This window comes from Trachypithecus francoisi, unplaced genomic scaffold, assembly GCF_009764315.1.
Source record: "Trachypithecus francoisi isolate TF-2019V2 unplaced genomic scaffold, Tfra_2.0 Lachesis_group8, whole genome shotgun sequence".
NCBI classification, from domain to species: Eukaryota; Metazoa; Chordata; class Mammalia; order Primates; family Cercopithecidae; genus Trachypithecus; species Trachypithecus francoisi.
The window spans coordinates 46,366,275-46,394,260 of NW_022681473.1; the positions used below are offsets into that span (position 1 = coordinate 46,366,275).

A 27,986-nucleotide genomic window follows, 5' to 3' on the forward strand; every position below is an offset into this window, starting at 1 on the left:
GGCCAACGCCAGCAGCCACGTATCACGTTTGTACGTGTCTCGGCCTAAAAGCGGAAGTTGCGCAGGGACTCGCGAGCGCTGTGGCGGCCCTGAAAGGATATAGGCCGTGGAGGGAAGGGGGCGGGCAGACGGCATAGGAAGGCGCCGGAAGTGGTCCTGCAGAGGCAGGGTGGCAGTGGGGCTGCCGAGGCAGCGCACTTGGCTGTAGCTGGGCTCCTCGGTTAGGTTCGCTGTCAGTCCTTTCCGAGTGCCTGCCCCAGTTTCTCCCGCCTCGGCCCAACATGGACTTCAGAGAAATTCTCCTGATAGCTTCCAAGGGACAAGGTGTCAACAATGTGCCGGTAAGTAGCAGCTGGGGCGTCATGTAAGGGGACCCTAATCTTCCAAGTTCGGAATGTATGTGGCCGATGGAACTTCTAGGCAGCTGCCTATCGGCTCCGGGAGAGGAAAGACCTGGACGCCTTATTTTCTTTTCTTGAATTTATACTCTTGGGAACTCGGGGGAAAAGGACTTGGGACGAGGTGCGTGCGGGAGCCTTCCTGTGAATGGGTTTCGCCGGCTTATTTACCCCTGCAACAGGGACTTTGCGGTTTGGGTGTTTTAGTTAGAACTGCGTGAAAGCGGTGAGTGAGCTGTGCCTGGCACGCAGTGGATTGTAGCGCTGGTAGTTTTTGGCTTCGGCATAAACTTCAGCCCAGAGATTGGGAAGGAAGTATGTATGTAAGGGAGTTACGGGGGTTGGGGTCCTTGGCCTGATAGCCTTTTGGCTGGTTTCTCATCGATCTTCAAGTCAAACGGTTAGTGATTTCTTGAAAGAATTCTCTGACGCGGCCCCACCCACTCAGCCACCGAGGTGATTAAATTATCACCTCCCAGGAGATGAGTATCATTTTTGGGAAGAGAAGTTTAGCAGATTCCACGAAATTCTTGGCCAACAGAATAGGCGAGCTAGTTTCAGCTTCCGTTTACTTGTAGCCTTCCAGATTTCAGTCTTTGTTTAAAATCTAGGTCCCATTTGCTCAGTAGATGTTTGTCAATTCGTTTACAGTCGCAAGAGTGGTGTAAGACTTAAATGGTAAAGTGGTAGAGAGCGCCTGGTTTCTGGGGGTTGTGGCTGTTTTGCATAAGCTAATCATTTCCAGATTTTCAGATGGTACCCACAGCACAGCTGTAAACCGGTAAGTTGCATGGTGATGCCTGCGGTTTGAGCAGTGAGGTGTAGAACTAAAACGACTCTCAAAGTCAATTCAGCTAGAAATGAGCTCCCACGAAGTGCTGTGCATTTCCTAGATATTCGTATATTGCAATATTCATTTTTTTCTGTTCTGCCTTTTTTTTTGTCTTCTGAGGCTAGTTCATTCTTTTATCCCTTTGAAAATATTGATCTGAAAAAGGTCTGTATTTATGTTTATAAGTATGTGTATACACACACACACAGCCATCTCCTATCCCAAGAACTCTAAGTTCCCAAGAACTTAGAGGAATAACCATTCCTCTAAGCCATGCGTCATAAGCTTTGCATGTTGAAGGTATAGAATCAAACCTTTGAAACCCAGATCAACAGATTTACTTTCTAGAAGCATCTGTAAATTTTCCAGATGAATCAATATTGGGTCTAGTAACCATTCATCTTTGCATAATTTGGTCTATATTTCATTTTAGATCTTATTGAATTTCAGTAGAGGTCAAAGACTAGCTTTGATGCCCAGGACTGTTCTATGGAAGAATCAGAACTAAGTCATTTCTTATTTTGAAAGCCAGTAGCTGCTGGGAGAAAAGCAGACAGATAACCCTAAAGCAGAAAATTTCAAAATATGTGTATATTTCATAATATATGCATTATCTACGATTGGAATAACAGGAATCAAAAAGGCGGAAAAAGTAATTTAAAATTTAATAGATGGCTGGGTACAATGACTTACACCTGTAATCCCAGCACTTTGGGAGGCCTAGGCAGGAGGATCACCTGAAGTCAGGAGTTCAAGACCAGCCTGACAAATCTGAAACCCTGTCTCTACTAAAAATACAAAAATTAGCCAGGCATGGTGGTGTGCGCCTGTAATCCCAGCTGAGGCTGGGACAGGACAATCGCTTGAACCCAGGAGGCGGAGATTGCAGTGAGCTGAGATTGTGCCATTGCACTCCAGCCTGGGCAACAAGAGCAAAACTCCGTCAGAAAAAAATTGATAATATAGCCATATATTTTATGAATCATGCATTCTCTGACCGCTGCCCGCCAAAGCTAGTAAGCCTAGAAGTTTGATTTAGTTACCAGCATTATAATTCTTATCTTTTTACATGGAATTAAAGTCACAAAAGAAACTATTTGAGGAATAGACCCATAAGACTGTAGTTAATTTTTTTTTTTTTTTTTTGAGACGGAGTCTCGCTCTGCTGCCCAGGCTGGAGTACAGTGGCTCAGCTCACTGCAAGCTCCGCCTTCTGGGTTTACGCCATTCTCCTGCCTCAGCCTCCCGAGTAGCTGGGACTACAGGCGCCTGCCACCTCGCCTGGCTAGTTTTTTGTATTTTTTAGTAGAGGCGGGGTTTCACCGTGTTAGCCAGGATGGTCTCGATCTCCTGACCTCGTGATCCGCCCGTCTCGGCCTCCCAAAGTGCTGGGATTACAGGCTTGAGCCACCGCGCCCGGCCTTTTTTTTTTTTTAAGATGGAGTCTCACTCTGTCGCCCAGGCTGGAGGCTGGAGTACGGTGGCATGGGTTTGGCTCACTGCAGCCTCCACCTGCTGGGTTCAAGCAATTCTTCTGCCTCAGTCTCCTGAGTAGCTGGGACTACAGGCGCTCGCCACCACATCAAGCTAACTTTTGTATTTTTGGTAGAGACAGGGTTTCACCATGTTGGCAAGGCTAGTCTTGAACTCCTGACCTCAAGTCATTCGCCCAATTTGGCCTCCCAAAGTGGTGCTGAAATTACAGGTGTGAGCCACCACACCCAGCCAAATTTCATGCTTTACTTGATTTGCAGTAACTTGATTCATCTAACTATTCCATTTACTTTCTCTTTATCAGCTTAATTTGGATACTTTCAAACATAAGGAATGTTAACGCATTTCTTATATACCCAAACCCTACATTTAGCATATTAACATTTTCACATATTTATTCCATCTGTTTTAACATAAATAAAGCTTTTTTCTTTTTTTGCTATCTATTTTAAAAGAAATAAAGCGTTTTTTTCTTTTTTTGTTATCTATTTTAAAAGAAATAAATCTTTTTCTTTTCTTTTCTTTTCTTTTTTTTCTTGAGATGGAGTCTCTGTTGCCCAGGCTGGAGTGCAGTGGTGAAATCTTGGCTCACTGCAACCTCCGCCTCCCAGGTTCAAGTCATTCTCCTGCCTCAGCCTCCCGAGTAGCTGGGAATACAGGGGTGCGCCGCCACGCCCAGTTGATTTTTTTTTTTTTGTATTTTTAGTAGAGACAGGGCTGATATCAAACTCTTGGCCTCAAGTGATCAGCCCAACTCAGCCTCCCAAACTACTGGGAGTATAGGTGTGAACCACTGAGCCAGGCCTGTCTTGAAATGTTTCTTGACTTGGATGGTGGCTTTCAAGGATACTTGCTTTGTAATAATCTCTTAACACTGTACACTATGTCTATGATATTTCACAATTATAAAAACAAAGAAATAGAGAGTTGGGGACTATCATATCAATTAACAGCTTTATTTCTGGCCGGGCGCTGTGGCTCACACCTGTAATCCCAGCACTTTGGGAGGCCAAGGTGGGCAGATCACCTGAGGTCAGGAGTTCGAGACCAGCCAGGCCAACGTGGTGAAACCCCGTCTCTACTAAAAACACAAAAATTAGCCAGGCATGGTGGCACACACCTGTAATCTCAGCTACTCAGGAGGCTGAGGCAGGAGAATGGCTTGAACCTGAGAGGCAGAGGTTGCAGTAAGACAGAGGTTGCAGTGAGTAGAGATCATGCCCCTGCACTCCAGCCGGAGTGACAGAGCGAAACTCTGTCTCAAATTAAAGAAAAGAAAAAAAAAAAGACAACTGTACCCCTCCCTGCCCTATAAACACCCTGCTGATATGAACTTACTTGATTAATTGATCTGAGAACCACAGAGGCTTTGCAGTAACAGCTAGGCTGCATCTCTCTCTATTGATTGGTTCAATTTTTCCCTGTTCGCCAACTCCTCCTCCCACCTTCATTTGGAACCTATCAGAGCTAATGCTCAGAATTTAAGTCTTCAGAGTTCTTAGGTCAGACCTTTACTATGCCAAGGAAATCCAGTGACTAGCAATTATTAGACTAAAATTCAAACACCTGTACAGCCACTTCAGCCCTTCAGACTCTTTGCAGAGCTTTTTGTTGTTGTTATTGTTTTGAGATGGAGTCTTGTTCTGTCACCAGACTGGAGTGCGGTGGCGCTGTCTCTGCTCACTGCAACCTCCGCCTTCCGGGTGCAAGTGATTCTCCTGCCTCGGCCTCCCGAGTAGTTGGGATTACAGGCGCATGCCACCACACCCAGCTAATTTTTGTATTTTTAGTAGAGACGGGTTTTCACCATGTTGGTCAGGATGGTCTCAATCTCCTGAGCTCGTGATCCACCTGCTTCGACGTCCTAAAGTGCCAGGATTACAGGTGTGAGACACTGCGCCCAGCCAGAGCTTTATTTTTTAAAAGTACCTATTGTATCTGTCTTGAGAAGCTATGAGTATTTCCCTAATCATCATTTTTTTGTTTCTTTTTAACAGAAATACTTTTTTATGTTAAAGGTAGAATTGCATCAGGCCCAGAAATATTAGGCACACTATCATTTCCCAGTGGAAAACTGAATACATAATAACTGCTGATTCAGGTGATGGAACAAGTTGTCATCACTGGCTCTGTTTATATATAAAGGAGAAAAGGTATTTTTGGTAAACTTCCACTTGATTTTCCTCCCTGGGTTCCAGTAGGAAAAACAAAGTAGTTTAACTTGTTTTGGTAGAATACTAGAGCTTAGAATGTGGATTCTTACAGGCCTCACGTAGCTGTAATTTTTTTTTTTGAGACAAAGTCTCACTCTCACCCAGGCTGGAATGCAGTGATGCGACCTGGGCTCACTGCAACCTCTGCCACCCGGGGTCAGGCGATTCTCCTGCCTCAGCCTCCTGAGTAGCTGGGACTGCAGCTGTGCGCCACCGTGCCCAGCTAACTTTTGTATTTTTAGTTAAGAGATGGGATTTTGCCATGTTGACCAGGCTGGTCTCGAACTCCTGGCCTCAAGTGATCTACCTGCCTTGACCTCCCAAAGTGCTGGAATTACAGGCGCGAGCCACGGCACCCAACCATCACATAGCTATAATTGATGGCTTGTAAAGCATAAGACAACATATATGGTCTTTCTCCCAGTGAGACTGTGAAAAATAACCAGAAAAGCTACTGAAGCTCTGGTGTGACCTCCCCCTCACCCCACCCTCCGCCGCCACAAACCAAAAGGTAAAGGGCAAACCTTCATGTGGTACCAGGTATACCAGAATTTGGGGGTCTGCCTATAGCCCCTTAAGGATAAGAACCATAGGTAGTGAAAGTAAGAGCCCAGGACCTTAACTAGGACAGGAAATTCAGATGTCTTCAGGGGCCAGGTAGATAATGTAAATTCTTGAAGTAGTCTGGATAAAAAATGATAGATGCCAAGCTCCATGTATTTAAAAGAAGCCTACAATTTGCATAGTAGTTACATTTTCTTTTAAAAAACACTGTGGGCCAACAAAAAGTTTCTGTAGATGACTTTTTTCTGCAGGTAACGTTTGATCTATAATGGATTGTAACTGGATTGCTCCCCACCCTTGGATCCGTTCACCTTAATAACGAGGTCCTGGCAATATGATATTGAGCTTATTTGAGTGCAGTTTGAGGATGGCTACCTGGGAAGACGCAGACTCCACAAAGCAGACAGATAATCCTACAGCAGAAAATTTCAAAATGTGTGTATTTCAGGATGTATGCATTCTCTTATGTACCAGATAGTTCTTCTGCCTTACTAAATAGAATATAATGCAACCCAGCCTGTGACTGTTTTTCCTTTTAAACATGATTCTCCACTGGGCTTACCCCTATGGGATGGGAGAGCTGTCTTTTAAAACATTCCAGTACCACATCTTTTATACTAAGGTTTGATTGCAACCCCCTTTTGAAAGGTCTTGCCAGCTCAATGTTAAAAAGATCTATGATCATATGCCCAAGAGAAAGGAAAACATACATCCACATTAAAACTTGTACACAAATGTTCACAGCAGCATTATTCATAATAGCCAAATGAAGTGCTCCAAAATGGAGAGATTTGAGAATCTTTTATATAGGCAAGGACTGAGGAAGCTTAACAGGATTTCAGTATTTTCTATACAAGGTTAATGCATAGTTGTAGCAATTCGGTAAAGGGTGTATTTAACATTCCACATTAAGGATGTAATAGTCAAGGGATCTCTTATCTCAGTCAAGAATTTTTTTTTTTTTTTTCTGCAGACAGTCTTGCTCTGTTGCCCAGGCTGGAGTCCAGTGGCGCCATTTCAGCTCACCACAACCTCTGCCTCCTTGGTTCAATCAGTTCTCCTGCCTCAGCCTCCCGAATAGCTGGGACCACAGACATGCACCATTATGCCCAGCTAATTTTTGTATTTTTTAGTAGAGATGGGGTTTCACCATGTTGGCCAGTCTGGTCTCGAACTCCTGACCTCAAGTGATCCATCTGCCTTGGCCTCCCAAAGTGCTGGAATTACAGACGTGAGCCACCACGCCTGGTGAAGGGTTTTTTGTTGTTGTTGTTTTTGGAGATGACATCTTGCTCTGTAGCCCACTAGAGTGCAATAGTGTGATCTTGGCTCACTGCAACCTCTGCTACCCAGGTTCAACCCATTCTCTTGCCTCAGCCTTCCAGGTTGCTGGGATTACAGGCATGTACCACCACGCCTCTGACTGTTTTTCTTTTTAAACATGATTCTCCACTGGGCTTACCCCTATGGGATAGGGGAGCTTTTTTTTTTTTTGTATTTTTAGTAGAGATGGGGTTTCATCATGCTGGCCAGGCTGGTCTCGAATTCCTGACCTCAGGTGATCCACCTGCCTCGGCCTCCCAAAGTGCTAGGATTATAGACATGAGCCACCGCACCTGGCCAGGGGTCTTTTATCTCAGCCATGTGGTCTGAGCCTGGTACAAGAACATGAGGAAGTTAATTTAAAACAAAAGGTCATTAATTAAGAGGTCATGCTCCAAGACTCCGTCTCCAAAGTCAACCTCCTCAGGGCTGAACAACCTTTAGAATCCCCAAAAAGACTCTCCATTTTCTTTCACAGATTTGAAGATTACTTGTCTCATGTCTGGGGCAGTGTTGGATTTCTAACCTAGAGCAGTACCTCTCAACTGGTGTTTTAGGGAGAGGGTCTTTTAGAAACTACTGTTCACCTTATTCCCATAGATTTTCTGTTATTTCCCTTCCCCATCACTACCAAGATAATCTCTTTCTAAGTAACAATTAACCTTTATAGTGCTTACTCTGTGCCAGGCACTGTTCTAAGCACTTTATATATTAATTAATTTAATCACCATAATAACCATATATTGAAGAGTATTTTACTAATGAGGAAACTGAGGCCTGTAACTTGCCCATGGTCACACAGCTAACAAGTGATAAAGCTAGATGCGGTAGAGCAGAGAATCTAATCCAGGCAGATTAGCTCCAGAGTTCTTGCTGTTAATTATGAGCTTGTGTTGAATGAGGGACGTGTACTGAGGATGGTATAGTGAGGAAGGTTGTTACCTACACAGCTTGAACCCATCCAATTCCCTATCCCCAACTCCAGCCTTAGGCAGTAACTCTATTTTTTTTTTTTATTTAAATGACATTCTTAGTATACAGTAGAGTCTGATGGGAGAGAAATGTAAAGGCCAAACCAAAATCATTTGGAAACTGATAGGCAGAAGGATGTTTACAGCTTGTTTAGGAGAGTGCCAGCATGGTTAACAGAAGTAGACTCTGAAGGTGAGGGAGGATAAGATGGAGGTACAGTTGTAGACCTTTCTGAAGTACTGGCATTATCCAAGAGGCAGGTGGAAATTAGGGAAAGGAAGTTAGAACTAGGGATCCAAGTTTTAGAGTTAAATTAGAAACTAGAGATGAAAGTGTTAGAGTCAGGCATTGTGGCTCACGCCTGTAATCCCAGCACTTTGGGAGGCCGAGGTGGGCGGATCATGAGGTCAGGCATTCGAGACCAGCCTGGCCAACATGGTGAAACCCATCTCTACTGAAAATAGATAACATTACCTGGGTGTGGTGGCAGGTGCCTGTAATCCCAGCTACTCGAGAGGCTGAGGCAGGAGAATTGCTTGAACCCGGGATGTGGAAGTTGCAGTGAGCCGAGACCATGCCACTGCACTCTAGCCTGGGCAACAGAGTGAGACTCCATCTCAAAAAAAAAAGTGTTGGAGTTAAATTAGAAGTGACCAGCATGGGCAACAAAGTGAGACCCCTCCATCTCTATAAAAAGTACAAAAATTATTAATAGCCAGTTGTGGTGGTGTGTGCCTGTAGTCCCAGCTACTCGGGAACCTGAGGTGGGAGAGTCACTGGAGCCCAGGAGTTTGAGGCCACAGTGAGCCAAGGTCATGCCACTGCACTCCAGCCGCCTGGGTGACAGATCAAGCAAGACCCTATGTATTTCTTAAAAAAAAAAGAGGTGAGATGTGTTGTAGTGAGAACACTTTCGGGGCTGAGTTAGGCTATCTGGATTCTAATTCAGATTCTGCTATAAACTGTGTGATTGCCAGTAAATACACAGGTGTCCTGGGCCATTTCTAACATAGAGGTTAGACTAGAGACTCCATGAGACACCTATCTGATATTATTACATTTTATAATCAGGTATGTTTTTATAAACACAATAACAGTAATGTTTACATTTAACTCCATAGCAATTATGAGTAGCATCTTTTGGTGCAGGTTATTAATTTTTATCCTCTTAGCCATCCAGCTAAGCAGTTCTAATGGAACTATTGGTTTTCCAGGCCTACTTTCTTTCTCTGACTCTGATGTTCTGAGAAAATTTTTTAAAACTGTGTGGTAATTATTAAAGTTAAGGATGTAGCATTCTTTGAATATTCCTAACTCCTAATTCTAACCAGTTATAAATCTCTTATGTAAAGCCATCAAGAAATTTATATTTTCTACAATTGAAACAATATGTTATCTCCTGGGTAAAGAACAGCTTTCATGGAGGGATTGACTTTTTTTTGTTTGTTTGTTCTCGAGATGGAGTCTCGCTCTGTCGCCCAGGCTGGAGTGCAGTGGCGCAATCTCAGCTCACCACAACCTCCGCCTCCCAGGTTCAAGCAATTCTCCTGCCTCAGCCTCCCGAGTAGGTGGGATTACAGGCAATGCGCCATCCCACCTGGCTAGTTTTGTATTTTTAGTAGAAATGGGGTTTCTCCATGTTGGTCAGGCTGGTGTTGAACTCCTGACCTCAGGTGATTCACCCGCCTCGGCCTCCCAAAGTGCTGAGATTACAGGCATGAGCCATTGCGCTGGCCAGGGATTGACTATTGATTCCAACATAACATACAGTATTTGGTGTACACATATTTCTAGACTGATGTCTCCTTATTTTCTTAATCTGGCCTAGATGATACAGTTTAAATGCAAGGAACAGATATGTCTTAAAGTGGCTTAAAATTTTCTAAAGCTCTTGGCTTCAGAATTAAAAATATTGGCAAAATCTCTGATGTTGTATTTAAATGACAAATTTCACTGTGGTGGATCATTCATTGGGGTGTAGCAGAATGACGGAGGTGGCTTGCAGTGTAATAAAATGGATATGCTTAGGATAAAAGAAACTCTTGTCCAGCTGCTTTCCATGAAGCTCAAACAATGAAGCAGCCTGGTGCCTTGAATCAGATTCAAAATTGATGGGTCCATCTTGATGTGCTGCTGCTAGGCTAAATATGACCATGGGATGCGAGGGGAAGTGCCAAGTAGTTCTTCTGGGTTATTAAATAGAATGTAATGTAATCCAGCCTGAAGCTTTTTTTTTTTTCTGTCTTTTTAAAAATGATTCTCCACTGGGCCACGCCTGTGGGGAACTGTTTTTTTAAATATTTCATTACAACACATCTTTTGATACCAGGGTCTATTGCAACCCCCTTTTGAAAGGTCTTGCCTGCTCAATGAAAAAAAGATCTGTGGTCATATACCTAAGAGAAAGGAAGATGTGCATCCACCTAAAAATTTGTACACAAATGTTCACAGCAGCATTATTCATAATAGCCAAAAAGTAGAGACAGTTCGAATATTCAGCTGATGAATATAAAAATAATGCATGGTATATCTTTACAATGGAATATTATTCAGCCACAAAAAGGAAGAAAATATTGATACATGCTACAACATGAACCTTGAAAACATGCTTAGTGTAAGAAGCCAGATACAAAAGGCTACTGTATCTGTCAGTGTTCTCCATGGAGCCAGTAAGATTTATTTTAGAGAATTGATTATGGAGGCCTGACAAGTCTGAAATTTCTAGGGCAGGCCAGCAGGCTAGAAAATCAGGCAGGAGTTCATGCTGTAGTTTGAGATAGAATTCCTCTTCTTAGAAGCCTCGGGTTTTGCTCTTATGCCTTCATTGTCATGATTGGATGAGACCCATCCACATTATGGAGGGTAATTTTCTTTACCCTAAAGTCAACTGATTGTAGATATTATATCTACAAAATACCTTCACAGTAATGCTTAATGTTTGATTAAATAACTGGGTATTATAGCCTAGTCAAGTTGACATATAAAATTAACCATCATAGCCACATATGATTTCATTTATATGCAATGTCCAGAATTGGTAAATGCATAGAGACAGAACGTAGATTAGCGTTTGCCAGGGTCTGAGGGGAGACGAGAGCGTGGAGTCATTGCTAAAGCCAAGAGATTTTTTGGGAGGATGATTAAAATATTCTGGAATCAGATGGTGATGTTGGTTATACAACTCTGTGGATGCAGTTTGACCCTTCGACAACATAGGCTTGTGGCTGGGCATGGTGGCTCACGCTTGTAATCCCAGCACTTTGGAAGGCCAAGGCGGGCGGATCATGAAGTCAGGAGATCAAGACCATCCTGCCTAACAGTGAAACCCCGTCTTTACTAAAAATACAAAAAAAAAAAAAAAAAAAAAAAAAGCCAGGTGTGGTGACGGGCGCCTGTAGTCCCAGCTGCTCGGGAGGCTGAGGCAGGAGAATGGCCTGAACCCAGAAGGTGGAGGTTGCAGTGAGCCGAGATTGTGCCAGTGCACTCCAGCCTGGGCAACAGAGCAAGACTCCATCTCAAAAAAAAAAAAAAAAAAAGGCTTGAAATGTGTGGACCCACTTGCTTATACGTGGATTTTTTTCCAATAAGTTTTTTTAAAATTTGTGACAACTTAAGAAAACCTGCAGATGAACATAGCCTAGAAATATTTAAAACAATTAAGAAAAAGGTATATCATGATGCATAAAATGTATGTTAATTGACTATGTTATCAGTAAGGCTTCTGGTCAACTTTGAGTTGTTAGTAGTTAAGTTTTTTGGGAGTCAAAAGTTATACATGGAATGTTGTTGTTGTTGTTGTTGTTTTGAGATGGAGTTTTGCTCTTGTTGCCCAGGCTGGAGTACAGTGGCGTGGTCTCAGCTCACTGCAACCTCCACCTCCTGGGTTCAAGCAATTCTCCTGCCTCAGCCTCCTGAGTAGCTGGGATTATAGGTACGCGCCATCACGCCCAGCTAATTTTTTGTGCTTTTAGTAGAGATGGGGTTTCATCATGTTGGCCAGGCTAGTCTTGAACTCCTGAGCTCAGATGATCCACCTGCCTTGGCCTCCCAAAGTGCAGGGATTACAGGGATGAGCCACCATTCTCAGCCGGAATTTTTTCTTACTGCACAGGGTGGTGGCATCCCATGCACCATGTTTAAGGGTCTGTATATCAAAAACCATTTAATTGTATACATTAAATGGATGAATTTTGTGATATATGAATTACGTCTCAAAGATTTTCTTTTTGAGACAGAGTCTTGCTCTGTAACCCAGGCTAGAGTACAGTGGCACAATCATGGCTCACTGCAGCCTCTACCTCCTGGGCTCAAGCCATCCTCCCACATCAGCTATGTAGCTGGGACTACAGGTGTGCATCACAATGTTCGGCTAATTTTTGTATATTTTGTAGAGATGGGGGGTCTCAGTATGCTGCCCAGGCTAGTTTCGAACTCCTGGACTCAATCAGTCCTCTCACCTCAACCTCCCAAAGTTTTGGGATTACAGACATGAGCCACTGTGCCCGGCCATTCAAAGATATTTCCAAAAATATAAAGATGATCTGTAGTGACCCAGTCTTTTTTTTAGGCTGTGAACCTAAACTTTGTCTAAGAGTGTTTTAATATCTTACTGGTATTTGTGCTGTTGAGGTTTTTTTTGGTTTTTTGGGTTTTTTTGTTTTTTGTTTTGAGATAGGGTCTTACTCTGTTGCTCAGGCTGGAGTGCAGTAGCACAACCACAGCTCACTGCAGCCTCGACCTCCCTGGCTGAGACAATCCTCCTGCCTCAGCCTCCCGAGTAGCTGGGACCACAGGTGTGTGCCACTGTGCCCAGCTAATTTTTAAATTGTTTGGAAAGACAGGGTCTCCCTATGTTGCCCAGGCTGGTCTTGAACTCCTGTGCTCAAGCAATCCTCTCGAATTAGCCTCCCAAAGTGCTGGAATTACAAGTATGAGCCACTATGCCTGGCCTGAGTACATTTTTAAGCTACAGAGGATATAAGAAATTAATTGATTATGGCTCAGTTCATATAAACAAGATTAAGCCTCATTAAAGCAGTGCTGACCTTGCCTTACTGCTAGCTTTTTAAGTTGTTTAGAAGATCAACAAAATAGACGTTGCATAGATGTATTGAATTTCTCCTGCATCATAAGGACAGGACAATAAGTACTGCAAAGTTGTTGGGTTAAATGTGAGACCAGCTTAAGTATCCTTAAAGATTAGAGGTGTTTAAAAAGGCACAATTTGAAATCAACATATAAATTGATGAGAATAGGTGTATACTTTGAAAAAAAAAAGCTAAAAGTAGCCTTTGTTATTCTTTTCAAAGCAAATCTGAGTCCCTGAACACCACCTTCCTTTTCTACCTTTCCTGTATTTTTGTTCCCTAAGTCAGTGTTTTGTTTCTTTCTCTTTTTTTTTTCTTTTTTGAGATGGAGTTTTGCTCTTCTCACTCAGGCTGGAGTACAATCACCCAGGCTAAAGTGCAGTGATGCAATCTCAGCTCACTGCAACCCTCTGCCTCCTGGGTTCAAGCAATTACTGCCTCAGCCTCACGAGTAGCTGGAACTACAGGCGCCTGCCACCACGCCTGGCTAATTTTTTTGTGTTTTTAGTAGAGACGGCGGTTTCACCATGTTAGCCAGGATGGTCTCGATCTCCTGACCTTGTGATCCGCCCGCCTCAGCCTCCCAAAGTGCTGGGATTACAGGCGTGAGCCACCACACCTGGCTTAATAGTATGTATTTTTATATGAATTGGAAAAATGTAACTAGTTGTTCAAGTCAGTCATTTTATGGATATTATTGCTGAGGTAAAGCTGTAATAATAGGTCATGATGTTAGGTCTGTGGTTTTTTTTGTTTTTTTTGTTTTTTTGTTTTTGAGACCAAGTCTCACTCTGTTGTCCAGGCTGGAGTGCAGTGGCGTGATCTTGGCTCACTGCAACCTCTGCCTCCCAGGTTCAAGTGATTCTTGTGCCTCGGCCTCCCAAGTAGCTGGGACTACAGGCATGAGCCACCATGCCTGGCTACTTTTTGTACTTTTAGTGGAGATGGGGTTTCACCAGAGTTCGAGGCCAGGCTGGTCTCGAACTCCTGACATTAAGTGATCTGCCCTCCTTGTCCTCCCAAAGTGCTGGGATTACAGGCATGAACCACCGCACCCAGTGAACTCTGTATATTTTTTAAAATGAGTAAGTAATCGTAGGGGTAGTATACCACAAAGGCAAAAATCATAAAGGTAGTATGCAAATGACTGAAGCTTGCTAATAAACACTGCATTAAATTATGTCCCATTGACACTGATGTTTTCCCTTTTGGATACCAGTATTCAGTCAAGAGCAGCTTTTTGGTTTGTCATATCCCACTTTCTATCTCTTGCAGTCCCAGGTTAAGATGAAAGATATCTATCCCAAATTCACGTTAGATAGTGCTCAGTGCTGGGTTATTTAGACAGCAAACCAGTCCTGTTTTAAATAAGTAACGCTAATATATGTATTTGCATTTTTCTTGGGGAAAACCTTGTATGGGGCTTTGATTTGTATGGGGCTTTATAACTCTATGAGCTATATAATGGACAGGGACAGGAAATTTTTGTTTTTTGTTTATTGAGACGGAGTCTTGCTCTGTCGCCAGGCTGGAGTGCAGTGGCATGATTTTGGCTCACTGCAGCCTCTGACTCCCTGGTTCAAGTGATTCTCCTGCTTCAGCCTCCCAAGTAGCTGGGTTTACACGCAGGCACCACCATGCCCAGCTAATTTTTGTATTTTTTGTAGAGATGGGGTTTTACCATGTTGGCCAGGATGGTCTCGATCTCCTGACCTTGTGATCCGCCTGCCTCAGCCTCCCAAAGTTCTGGGATTACAGGCGTGAGCCACTGCACCCAGCCTTTTTTTTTCTTTTTTTAAAGAGATGAGTTCTCACCATGTTGCCCAGGCTGGGCTCTTAATTCCTGGGCTCAAGCGATCCTCCCGCCTCAGCCTCCCAAAGTGCTAGGATTACGGACATGAGCCACTGCGACTGGCCAGGAAAATCTTAAGTGTTGGTGAAAAGAAAATCCACCTTCCTCTGCTTCCAAATCCATTAATGGGATGGAGTAGAGTGAGTGTGTGCCTCTGCTTACAAGTTTTTGTATGTCTTAATTTGAATCATATTCATGGTGCCCTTTCCACAATGAAAATGTAAGCTCCTTGTGATTAAGACCTGTGTTTGTGGTTCTTTTCTTGTAAACAAGGACAATTTTATATATATCTAGTTAGGTTAGCAGTATTCTCTTTCTCCTCTCCCTTTCCTTCTCCTTTTTCTTCTTTAAATATTGAGCCCCTATCCACTATGGAAAGAGTCTAAAATTAAATTTACAAAGATACGGACTTTAAAGGATCTCATTGTGGCCTAGCCAAGGTGACTGGGAAAGAAATCTGGATGCTTGGGATTTCTCTCTATTAGGGATATGTCACTTCTCAGCATTGCCATCATACAAGATTTTCAGGTTGGATTAGAGCCTGCTTCCTTGGCTAGCTGCTTCGTTGGCAGACTAATTTACTCGGAACTTCCAGCCTGTTTCAAGATATGTCGTATTTGGCAGCCGTAGAGTAAGCACATATATTTTGGTTTTCCTCCAAGAATTTCATACATATTTGGAAATAGTTTTTTGGTTCCTAAGTTGTCTCAATTTGTTCTTGGACATGTTTCTTTTTCTGCTAGCCACAGCAACAGGTACATTTGATGAGAATGCATCTGCCTAACAAAACAAAAAAAGGAGGATACTTTAAAAATCTCATTTCCTGGATTTAATTTGGAATGGTCCTAGAGGTGACTCATCCCTGGTCTGAATTTATTTTAGCTCTATGTTCATCATATTTCTCTCATAATAGGTGCTTATAAAGTGGAAATATTTTTCCTTTTGTAGTTCAAATTAGTAATTACTTGAGTTTAGTACTTTCTTGATGCAGTTCTATAAAAACTGAGGTCCAGAGGCTTCATCTGTGCCAGGATAATGTAAGCATTTTTGGGGTATTATAGGAACCTGTCTGAAAAAGTTTGTGAGGCAAATTAACATTTACTGAACATAAGAGCTACAGTTAAAGGTTGCCGGGAATTGGGCCTTTATTGCATAGATTTTTTGAAATGCTTTTTTACTGTGGTTTGCCCCTAGTCTTTGTGTGTGGTCAAAGTAAAACCTCAGTGTTTCCACATTCTAGGCGAAATAACACACGTAGCTATGAGTCCCTACTAGAAAATCATCTGGAGTAGTCAGGAGAGAAAATAGTTGTGAGGAGTAGTTTTTTCTGTTTGTTTGAAAAGTTGGACTTCGAAATGCTTCATTCTAAGGCAGGCTATTTTTTAACTCAGAATTTTATACATTTACTTACTGATTATTGATTGATTGATCGAGGCGGAGTTTTGCTCTTTCGCCAGCCTGGAGTGCAGTGGTGCAATGTCGGCTCACTGCAACTTCTGCCTCCTGTGTTAAAGCCATTGTCCTGCCTCAGCCTCCTAAGCAGCTGGGATTATAGGCATGCGCCGCCACGCCCGGCTAATTTTTGTATTTTTAGTAGAGATGGAGTTTCACTATGTTGGCCAGGCTGGTTGCCAACTCCTGACACAGGTAATCTGCCCACCTCAGCCTCCCAAAGTGTTGGGATTATAGGTGTGAGCCACTGCACCTGGCCTAAATCAGAATTTTTTTTTTTGAGATGGAGCTTCTCTGTCACCTGGGCTGGAGTGCAGTGGCAGGATCTTGGCTCACTGCAACCTCTGCCTCCCAGGTACAAGCAATTCTCCTGCCTCAGCCTCCCAAATAGCTGGGATTACAGGCACCCGCCACTATGCCCAGTTAATTTTTTGTGTTTTTAGTGGAGATAGGGTTTCACCATGTTGGCCAGGCTGGTCTTGAACTCCAGACCTCATGATTCACCTGCCTTGGCCTCCCAAAGTGTTGAGATTACAGGCGTGAGCCCCTGAGCCCAGCCTAAATCAGAATTTTAAAACACAAATAATCGATTCTTCTAGGTGGTGATTTCATTTAGTTACCCAGTCCAGGTACTTTTTTGGAAAATAGCCTGAAAACAATGCTTCTGTGAATTGTTCATTTATGCATGATTTTGGGATATTACATAGAAACTTTGTACCCAAAAATCATCATACATAATAAATATTTAGTCTGAAATTTTATAGCTAAGCTTTACTATGGGTTATATGATCTCTCAGTTATTCAGAATAGGTTTCATAGTTAACATTTGTACCTCTTATTACCTGGCATAGTGCCTTATACCTAATAATGTATTTTAAAAGTTGAATTGCTTGTAACTTTTACTGTTTTTGTTTTTAGAAAAGGTATAGTTTGGCAGTGGGGCCTCCAAGAAAAGACCCAAAAGTTAAAGGTGTCCAATCAGCAGCTGTACAAGCTTTTCTTAAAAGGAAAGAAGAGGAGCTTAGACGGAAAGGTATGTATCTATAGCCTTATTCTCAATTTTAAAGTCTTCCATCTTCACATCTAGCTTGTACTAAACCAGTGGCTGTTTATAAAAACATAACAGGTCAACAGATTTGGGAGGGTGTGTGTGTGTGTGTGTGTGTGTGTGTGTGTGTGTCCAGGTTAACTGACTGTATTCATGGCTTTACATATGTTATCTCGATCATTTGTATAAACGTTTTCTTTTTTTCTCCCCTTGAAGTAACAGATTTTTGGGGGTTAGTAGCCATGTCTTCTAATTGGCCATAGTAAGTCCCCAATCAGAACTCCATTCTTTAACTTTGGTTCTGAAAGTGTTTCTACCCATTTTGCATTTTAATTTTTATTAACAGAATGCTATCTAAAAGGCTAAACTAGAGATAAGTTTTAACATCTTTATCTCAAATAGTTCTACTTCATGCAAATACAAAGAAACTGATTCAATATGTTTAAGTATTCATTGAATCGTAATTAATAACAACTGCTAAGTGGATACTAATGTTCTCTTAACTTGGTAATGTATTTGGTTTGAAGTATTTTCTATATTTAAAGCTGAAAACTAAGTCTCCCACTTGCTTTAGTCATATAGAAAAACCCATATGTCTCCCACTCATTATGTAAAGATGACTCATTTGATACTTGTTCAAATGACTTCCTCATTTGATTCCTAGATGTCTTCAAACTGTAACCTGAACATTGTATTTTCACTTGAGCAATCTTGAGATCTTGAAATAATAACATATTCTTGTTTTGTCCCTTTTAGCCTTAGAGGAGAAAAGGAGAAAAGAGGAACTAGTGAAAAAGCGAATTGAGCTCAAACATGACAAGAAAGCAAGAGCTATGGCCAAGAGGACAAAGGATAATTTCCATGGTTACAATGGGATTCCTATTGAGGAAAAGTCAAAGAAGAGGCAGGCAACAGAAAGCCATACCAGCCAAGGAACCGACCGAGAGTATGAAATGGAAGAAGAGAATGAATTCCTTGAGTACAATCACGCAGAGTCAGAGCAGGAGTATGAGGAAGAGCAAGAACCTCCCAAAGTTGAAAGCAAACCAAAGGTCTTCCTTAAAAGTGCCCCACCACCTATGAACTTCACTGATTTACTCAGGCTGGCTGAGAAAAAGCAGTTTGAACCAGTGGAAATCAAGGTAGTGAAGAAATCAGAAGAGCGACCTATGACTGCAGAAGAACTTAGGGAGCGAGAATTCCTTGAACGAAAGCATCGGAGAAAAAAACTTGAGACAGATGGAAAACTACCTCCAACTGTGTCCAAAAAGGCACCCTCTCAGAAAGAAAGTGTGGGCACAAAACTAAGCAGAGGTTCTGGAGACAGGCATCCTTCTTCCAAAGGAATGCCCCTTCCTCATGCTGAGAAGAAATCAAGACCCAGCATGGCCAATGAGAAACACCTTGCTTTGTCTTCATCCAAATCCATGCCAGGAGAGAGGATCAAGGCAGGATCTGGCAATAGCTCCCAACCCTCACTTCGTGAGGGCCACGACAGACCTGTTTTCAATGGAGCTGGAAAGCCTTATTCCAGCACCTCTTCACCAAGTGTCCCAAAGACTCCTGCTAGCAGGACTCAGAAATCTGCTATTGAGCACAAAGCCAAAAAATCTCCATCCCATCCTAGCCATTCCAGGCCTGGGCCCATGGTCACCCCACACAATAAGGCTAAGAGTCCAGGTGTCAGGCAGCCAGGCAGCAGCTCTAGCTCAGCCCCTGGGCAGCCCAGCACAGGAGTTGCTCGACCCACAGTTAGTTCTGGCCCTGTGCCTAAGCGCCAGAATGGCAGCTCCAGCTCAGGACCTGAGCGATCAATCAATGGGTCCAAGAAGCCAACCAATGACTCAAATCCCTCTAGGCGGACAGTCAGTGGTACATGTGGCCCTGGACAACCTGCAAGCAGCTCAAGTGGCCCTGGGCAACCCATCAGTGGTTCAGGTAGTTCTGCAAGACCCTTGGGCAGCTCTCATGGCCCTGGCCGACCTGTGAGCAGTCCACATGAACTTCGACGACCAGTGAGTGGCTCAGGCCCCCCTGGGCGGTCTGTCAGTGGCCCTGGGAGATCCGTAAGTGGCTCAGTTCCAGCTGGACGGACTGTCAGTAGTTCAGTCCCAGGAAGACCAGTGAGCAGCTTGAGACCTGGGCGAACAGTTAGTAGCTCAGGTCCCACGATAAAGCCTAAGTGCACTGTTGTCTCCGAAACAATTTCTTCCAAGAATATCATTAGCCGGTCCAGCAATGGACAGATGAATGGAATGAAGCCTCCCCTATCTGGCTACAGATCTGCCCAAGGTAAAATTTCCCCTCACCCTATAAGAGTATATATTTGGCATTAGGAAATTGGAAAGAGTTTTTATATTATCAGGGACCCTGTGAACCCCTCATGTGCTGTCCTTTAATGTACTGTAGTTTTGATAGAATCATGATGTTTTATCTGTCCTGTGGTTGAGAGTTCCTTTTTTGTTTTGTTTTGTTTTGTTTTTGAGACAGGGTCAATCACAGGCTCAAGCAGTTCTCCCACCTTAGCTTCCCAAGTAGCTGGGACTGTAGGCATGTGCCACCATGCCTGGCTAACTTTTTATTTTTTATAGAGATGGGGTCTCAATATGTTACCTATACTCGTTTCTAACTCCTGGGCTCAGAGATCCGCCTTCCTCAGCTTCCCAAACTGCTGGGATTATAGGCATGAGTCACTATGCCCTGCTGAGAGTTCCTTTATCATGGCTTGGAAAGGTCTTTAGAAAGATACTTGTCTAGGATCTCTGTGTTCACCCTTGAAACGTCTCCAAGTGTGATAAACTTAGCTTTGTGATTTGTGAACATTCAGGGTGAATGTATGTGACTTATATATGTATGCTACAGTGGATGAATTAATCTACTTTTTCCTGAGGACTAAAGAGACTTGTCTTCAAAGATCAGAGTGTAATTGGAAGCTTATTCAGCAGATATTTCTTGGGCACCCATTATGTGCCAGGAACTGTTTTTAGATTGTACTTGTGTTTCTGCCTGTTATAATGGTTAGTATCAAGGTCCTAAACACTGATCCTTCAGGAATCTACTGTCCCAAGGTATGTGATCATTGGTGGCACCTGCTAGCTGCTAGGTCATACTTGCTTTATGCTAATAGGCATTTATTAAAGCACTTGTTAGGCTCCATGGAGATATAAAAAGGAACCAATGATTGAATTACTTGTTTTAAATTTCCTAGTTAAGCTAGACCATTGATTCTTAACAAGGGCAGTTTTGCCCCCCAGGGGACTTTTGGCAATCGTCACATCTGGGGCTATGGGGGATGCTACTGGCATCTACTGAATAGAGGACAGGGATGCTGCTGACAAACAGTGCAGGGGATAGCCCCCTGACAACAAAGAATTATTTGGTCCGAAATATCGTGGAGCTAAGGTTGAGAAACTAAGCTAGGGAGACAAGCCATGCATATTATAACAACTGTAGAAGAACAAAAGAAGTGTCTGTAATCAAAAACTAGAAAGTAGTTGTTCCCAGATGCTGGGCTGTTGATCAATGCCTGTCTTAATCAAAGCATTTGATTAAAAAAATGCAAAGTTTTTATCAGTCTTTTGGCAGAATGACAAAAATAAGGATGATGTAGTGAGTTTTTCCTACAGTCAAACTTACTCAGTTTGAATAATCCTGAGAATCATTCATACTTCATTCAACTTTAAATTTTTAAATGAAATTGTGATTATAGTAGATGGTAGCTGCTACTTTTGGTCTTTACTTGGCAAAAGTTAATGATTCTGTGGAGGTTTGTAAACGATATTATTTTTAGAAATTTTGCTGATCTTGGCCAGGTGCAGTGGCTCACGCCTGTAATCCCAGCACTTTGGGAGGCCAAGGCAGGCAGATCACCTGAGGTTGGGAGTTTGAGACCAGCCTGACCAACATGGAGAAACCGCATCTCTACTCAAAATACAAAATTAGCCAGGCGTGGTGGCACATGCCTGTAATCCCAGCTACTCGGGAGGCTGAGGCAGGAGAACTGGAACTGCTTGAACCTGGAAGGCAGAGGTTGCAGTGAGCCAACATTGCACCATTGCACTCCAGCCTAGGCAATGAGTGAAACTCTGTCTCAAAAAAAAAAAAAAAAGAAATTTTACTGATCTTATAAATTCAGAAATATTGGCACTACTAAGCTAGAAAATGGAACAAGACATTTCTGGTAAGCCCTGGGATAAAACAAGAGTGCTGTTCCTCCTGGATACCATGACACAGCAAGGATGATGACTCCGTGCTTAGGGTCAGCCTGCTTGCTTTGGTTTTTAAGGATACCATCTTAATGATGACTCACAATTTCAGTTTACATAGAACTGCATTGGAACCATTTTAAGTTGTAATATTCTTTATGGTTTCTTAGGTCCTCAAAGGCTTCCCTTCCCTACTGGTTACAAAAGGCAGCGAGAATATGAAGAGGAAGATGATGATGATGATGAATACGACTCTGAAATGGAAGATTTTATCGAAGATGAAGGAGAGCCTCAGGAAGAAATATCCAAGCACATTAGAGAAATTTTTGGTTATGACCGAAAAAAGTAAGACTAAAGAAGATTCAGATAACTATGACATCCTTTTCTTATTTTAAATAATTTATGTCATGGGGTAATAAACTAATAGTAGAGGCACTGAATATAATTCTTAATTAGGAACCCTTGTGTGATTGTTGTTTTAAATAAATGTACTCTTTTAGCACTAAATATTTTATATTTAATTCAAAATAGTTTCTGTAGTTATTTGCATGAGGAACAAAAAATAACCCTTTTAAATTGTTACAAGATATATATTTAGTGAGATTGAAGCAGCTTAGTGTAGTAGAAGTAGATTGGCTCTTGAAAGAACAAGCTGTATGTTCTTGGTCCGTTAACCTATCTGCTTCAGTTTCCTCTGGTCTAAAGTCTTTCCCCACCTCATGATGGTCATGAAGCTCTAATTAGATTATTATATATAAAATAATTTTCATATATACTGTGCTTTCAAATTTTAATATAAATTATCAAGTAAATGTAGGTGAGTGAGTTGAGGAAGCACTGTAGGATTGGTACCTTCATGAACATTAGCTTCAGAATAGTTGCCCTCTGAGGGTAATAAGGGCTTATCTAAAACTTGTCTTTACTTCAGAAACCTACCTCTATCCATCCTCCACTCCCCTCACTCGATGCCAAGCAAGGAGTAATTCTAAATGTGTGCTTGATTTAGTTTTAAAGGAGATACTGATTTTTTAAATGAGAGGATGTAGTTCGTTTTGAAAATTGAAGTTTTCTCTTTTTATCATTTTGATTTCCTTTTGTCAGATACAAAGATGAAAGTGATTATGCCTTACGTTACATGGAAAGTAGTTGGAAAGAGCAGCAGAAGGAAGAAGCAAAGAGGTAAGCATAAAATTTAACACACTTGTGCAAAAATGTCCTAAAAATTCCTTTCTGCTTATTGCTACAGTTGCACCATTGGGAACTGGGGCTTTGGGCCAGAGAATTCTGGATTCCAATCCTGTTTACTAGCTGTAGGGCCTTAGACAAATTCCTTAACAGTTCTGTTTTTTCACTGGTTTTTGTTTTTTTGTTTTTTAACAGAGATGGGGTCTCACTGTGTTGACCAGGCTAGTCTCAAACTCTTGGCCTGAAGTGATCCTCCCATCTCAGCCTCCCACAGTGCTGGGATTACAGGCATGAGCCACTGCACTGGACCGTCACTGGTTTTTTTGTTTTTTTGTTTTTTTGTTTTTTTTTTTGAGGCGGTGTCTCGCTCTGTCGCCCGGACTGGAGTGCAGTGGCGGGATCTCAGCTCACTGCAAGCTCCGCCTCCCGGGTTCACGCCATTCTCCTGCCTCAGCCTCCCGAGCAGCTGGGACTACAGGCGCCCGCCACCTCGCCCAGCTAGTTTTTTGTATCTTTAGTAGAGACGGGGTTTCACCGTGTTAGCCAGGATGGTCTCGATCTCCTGACCTCGTGATCCGCCCGTCTCGGCCTCCCAAAGTGCTGGGATTACAGGCTTGAGCCACCGCGCCCGGCCGTTTTTTTGTTTTTAAGAGATGGGGTCTTGCTTTGTTATCCAGGCTGGTCCCAAAGTCCTGGGATCAAGCAGTCCTCCTGCCTTAGCCTCCCAAAGTGTTGGGATTATAAATGTGAGCCACCATGCCCAGCCTATTTTCTTCTGTAAAATGAGAATATACTGTTTTACTCATTTAAGTATTACGAGGATTAAGACATGTGTACAAGGTGCCTAGTGTAGTGCCTCACATGTATGGATACACAGTAAATGTTAGACGCTTTCCCTAATCCTGTTGTAGCAAATTCTTGCTTTTCTTTCTGCATCAGACACATCTCAATCTTGGTAACCTGTAACATTGCTGGCCTCAGGGATATAGGTATATTATATTTCCTCTGATTTCTGTTTGGCTATCTGATAGTAAGCTAATGATAATTTCTCCACTGGGGTAAAAAGTAATTACTTTGTTTATAGTGGTTTTTTGTTTTTTGTTTTTTTTAAGAGATGGGGTCTAAGACTGTCACCGAGGCTGGAGTGCGGTGGCATGATTGCGGCTCACTGCAACCCCCGCCTCCCGGGTTCAAGCAGTTCTTCTGCCTCAGCTTCCCAAGTAGCTGGGACTACAGTTGTGCACTACCACGCCCAGCTAATATTTGTAATTTTTAGTAGAGACAGGGTTTCACTATATGTTGGCCAGGCTGGTCTCAAACTCCTGACCTCAGGTGATCCGCCTGGCTCGGCCTCCCAAAGTGCTGGGATTACAGGCGTGAGCCACCGTGCCCAGCCATAATGTTATTATAGGTAAATAATTCACCTCAGCCTCAAGCCAGAATACTAAATCTTTTTCTCCCTCTTGCCCATAAAATTTCAAACTAAAGTGTTGGAAGAGAACAAGAATAGAATGTTAATGAATAAATGCTTCTTGCTGTTTATTTTTAAAAGCTATTGAGATAAACTTATATTTTATTATTTTAATGGAAATATTAAGGTTTTTGTGGTGTTTGAGTTCTTTTTCCCACTACAATTTGGGTCTGTGACCCTTGGTAAAAAAAATATCCCTGCTAGTTTGTTTTCAGTGGTAAAACCTTGAAGCATTTTGAGAGCATCAGCACAATCCATGTGAGCTCCCAGTTGGAAATTTCATTCTTTTTAAGGAAAGTGATCATCTCATGTATATTAACAAAGACCCTTTAAAAATTCTTTGGCAGCTTAAGACTAGGTATGCAAGAGGACTTAGAGGAAATGAGACGTGAAGAAGAAGAAATGCAACGTCGAAGGGCCAAGAAGCTGAAGAGGCGTTAGCTGCTGCTTTTATTTTTGTGAAATTCTAGAGCTGCTCTGCTGCAAGGATTTCCTGCCTTCAGACTGAAGAAGTCCCCTTATCATTTTAGATTTATACTTGGGTACTCAAGGAGAAGGAATGCATACTGTCATTTGCAGGCTGTCATTTGAGCATAAAATATTTTCAGATATTTTCCAGGGTGAAATCTGTAATGCAGATGATATAATGCCCACATGTGCTCTTATGAAGTTAACTGTTCACAGATGCCAGCCTTGATCCTGATGAGCTATGCACTCTTATGTGGGGCCAGTCACCAGTCAGCCAATCTTTTATTGTTCCTTTGCTACTTTGAAAGGAAAAAAAAGGTTGTCTCTTGATTTCTATAATTCTGCTGATCTGTGAGTAGGGCACTGCCCTGCTCCCAATCAAAATTAGTCTTTTTATGAGAAACCTGGACCTTCCATGAATGTTGCCAGCAATAAAGTGACTTGTCCTAATCTATGGATTGAGAACTTGAAAATGTAGAGTAGAATTTATAACTATCATATGGATGTCATCCTGTGACTTTGAAGTACAAAGTAGAATAAATTCTGTATTCATGGATTGGATGCTGAGCATTCTTACTTATTAATTTAGGTGGCTAGAATTAATGAAAAAATTTTCAAGTTAAAATACAGGTTATAACAGTATAATATTGTTTTCTAAATTTTCCTTTCAGATTTACTGTTATGTTGGCTTTAGTGTAAGATAGACAAGGTCACTGTGCTGATTGATTTTTATCTAAAAAAGTTCATTTTTATATTGAAGAAAAAATATTTTATTCAAACATTAGATTTGAAAGAGTAATAGTTTATAAAATAAGGAAGTAACATGTGAGGCTCCCCCCTCCTCCCCTTCCCCATCATAAAAATATTTTGAAATCCCAAGGTGCCCCCGTACCTCGTGACATTAATGACTTCATTTTTTAGCTTGAATTTGTTAGCAAATATTAATGGTAGAAAACCAAAAACTAAATTTATGGTATCGAGAGCACCACCTTCTCTTTTTGCCCATATTGCACTTTGATTTCAAACTATGCACTGTGAAGAGATTTTTTTCCCCAGGTAGGAAGGGATGTTCCTTGTTACCGTTATTTTACTGAGCTGTGGAAACTCATTTTCACCCTTTTTAAAGTCATAAATATAGACTTAAGCTTCAAGTCCAAGCAGTTCCAGTCAGGCTGACTTAGGATCAGGCTGGAAGGAAGCCAAGTCTCAAGAACTGTCAGCAACAGAAAATGAGATATGATGCTAGAGAGCATTTGTCCTTGACTGTAAGTACGGAGGCTTGGGGGAAGTGAGACATAAGCTTGTAGGAATAATAAACGTTCTACAATAAACATTCTGGCTATCTTAAGCCATTGTATGGGGGAGATTAGGAAGTAGGAGGGATTGTCCTACAACAGGCCCTTATACTTCAATGGCTCAAATGTTTTGGTTTATTCCTTTTTATCCATAAAGTCTTTATTCTTCAAGTCTGGGTATTATAGATTACCATTGTTAGCCTCCCTTAATGGGACCATATGAGCCAGGCTTTTATGACTGACTCATTTTGAATTGAGTTTCAAACTTTGAAAGTACAAGGATTTAATTTTTAAGTTGAATCCCATGAAAGGTGTCATCATCATTAGGAATGACACCCTTTGTAACTACATATAGAACTGCTACAATGGTAGTAGAAAATCCTATTGATTTTATCTCACCCATCTCAGATACCTTCAGTGAAATTAAGGGTAGTGTGATGTCCCGTGTAATAAAACAGGCTTAGAACACCAGTTCCTCTGCTGCCATTTATGTGCTTTTATTCCCCCTTCAAAAATTTTTTATTGGATATATATATTTTTCAATATTCAGACTCTGAAATCTGTCATTACAATCAAGTGCTTGTCACAGCTGAAAGATTTCTGGTAGCTTAAAGTTTACTAGTAGTAAATTTATGATATGGTACAGTTCTTTGTACAGAAAGGCACCATTATATTAGAATAAATTTCCAGAACTTAGTGGGAAGAATCAGGTTTTAACCTTGTGTGTCTGTTACTTCTGAGTGCATTTCTGTAATATAAATGTTGATTTGCATCAACATTATAAAAGAGCACTTTTGTGGCTCATTTAAAAGAAAAAAAAAGGTTAAGTCTTTTAAATTTTGGACTTGTTTCCAAATCCTGTCTTCCATGTTGTTCTTCTGCACTTCCTGACCACTCTTATAAAAAGCTCACAAACCTTTGAAGAAAGTGGAGTAGGCTGTTATTTCATTAAGGTTTACAAATTAAATGCTTGATTTTTAATGTATTCTCTACTGTTTTGATTTTTGGATTTTCTTAATTCAACATTTGAAGATGTGCCTTTTGGGTAATGTTAATCACGAATGTAGTAATATTTCATGATTGTAATAATGTTACATGATGATGGGTGTGGCATTTTCTAACAAACGATGTGAAAGGAAAGTAGTTTTCATAAAACTCATGGCTCTGATTGCACAGTCCCACTTGCTTTTGATATTGCTATGTCAAAGCAAAGCGCTCTTCTTTTAAGGCTACTTTCAGAACTTTGTATTTTCTCTAAACTATAAATGCAGTTATGTCCAGTTGGAGGCCAGGGTACCACATGTCACAGGCAGCCTTACATGTATGCCGTGAAAAGGTTCAAAGACCGTTAACAAAAAAGTAAGTCTGGCCGGGCGCCTGGTGGCTCAAGCCTGTAATCCCAGTACTTTGGGAGGCCGAGGTGGGCAGATCACTGGAGACCAGGAGTTCGAGACCAACCTGGCCAACATGGTGAGACCCCCGTCTCTACTAAAAATTTAAAAATCAGCCGGGTGTGGTGGCACGCACCTGTAATCCCAGCTACTGGGGAGGCTGAGGCAAGAGAATCGCTTGAACCCAGGAGGCGGAGGTTGCAGTGAACCAAGATAGTGCCACTGCACTCCAGCCTGGGTGACAAGAGTGAGACTCCGTCTCAAAAAAAAGAAGGATGTGAGAACTCAAATTTTCATTTTTAATGTAATACCCAAGATTTTCTCTAAGAAATAAGTTGTTTTGTATTTTGTAACTTAAAAGCAGCTATTAGTAAATTTCTGAGATATAGCAGGAGACCAAAACGTTTGGAAAGAGAATAAATATATGAAGAGAGACTGGTTGTTTTATTTTCAATGTATTGAATATATTAGACTACTATTTATTTTCTGAGTGGATGTGATTAAATATTCAGACGTTTAGTGTATGATTAAGAGTGAGATAGAGATTTCTTTGGAGTTATTAAATCCATCCTGTCTTTTACATAATGGACAAATCAAGTTAAAAAAATTTTTAGGTAGCTTAGCTTGTTTTCTGGTGCTGTTGACCTGCAAGAGAATATACTTTTGCATATACAGGTGAAAGTTTTGCAATTTATGTATATAAGAAATTGTAGGCATTAAAAATATTTTACTGATA

At 41.7% G+C, this 27,986-nt stretch overlaps 1 protein-coding gene across 1 annotated transcript; it reads left to right on the forward strand.

Moving 5' to 3' along the window:
- The first annotated feature begins 50 nt into the window (after positions 1–50).
- On the forward strand, positions 51–27,986 carry SPTY2D1 (SPT2 chromatin protein domain containing 1). Its single transcript, XM_033207692.1, has 6 exons — positions 51–341; positions 17,106–17,220; positions 17,992–19,527; positions 21,611–21,785; positions 22,542–22,619; positions 24,444–27,986. The coding sequence occupies exons 1-6, from the start codon at positions 282–284 to the stop codon at positions 24,535–24,537; spliced, it is 2,058 nt and encodes a 685-aa protein (XP_033063583.1). The 5' UTR covers positions 51–281; the 3' UTR covers positions 24,538–27,986.

Bases quoted from the DNA above. Each gene is read 5' to 3' on its own strand.
- SPTY2D1 (XM_033207692.1), top strand. From the start codon at position 282: ATGGACTTCAGAGAAATTCTCCTGATAGCTTCCAAGGGACAAGGTGTC. The intron at 21,786-22,541 runs GTAAGACTAAAG...TCCTTTTGTCAG, and splicing joins TTTGGTTATGACCGAAAAAA to ATACAAAGATGAAAGTGATT. The intron at 22,620-24,443 runs GTAAGCATAAAA...ATTCTTTGGCAG, and splicing joins CAGAAGGAAGAAGCAAAGAG to CTTAAGACTAGGTATGCAAG.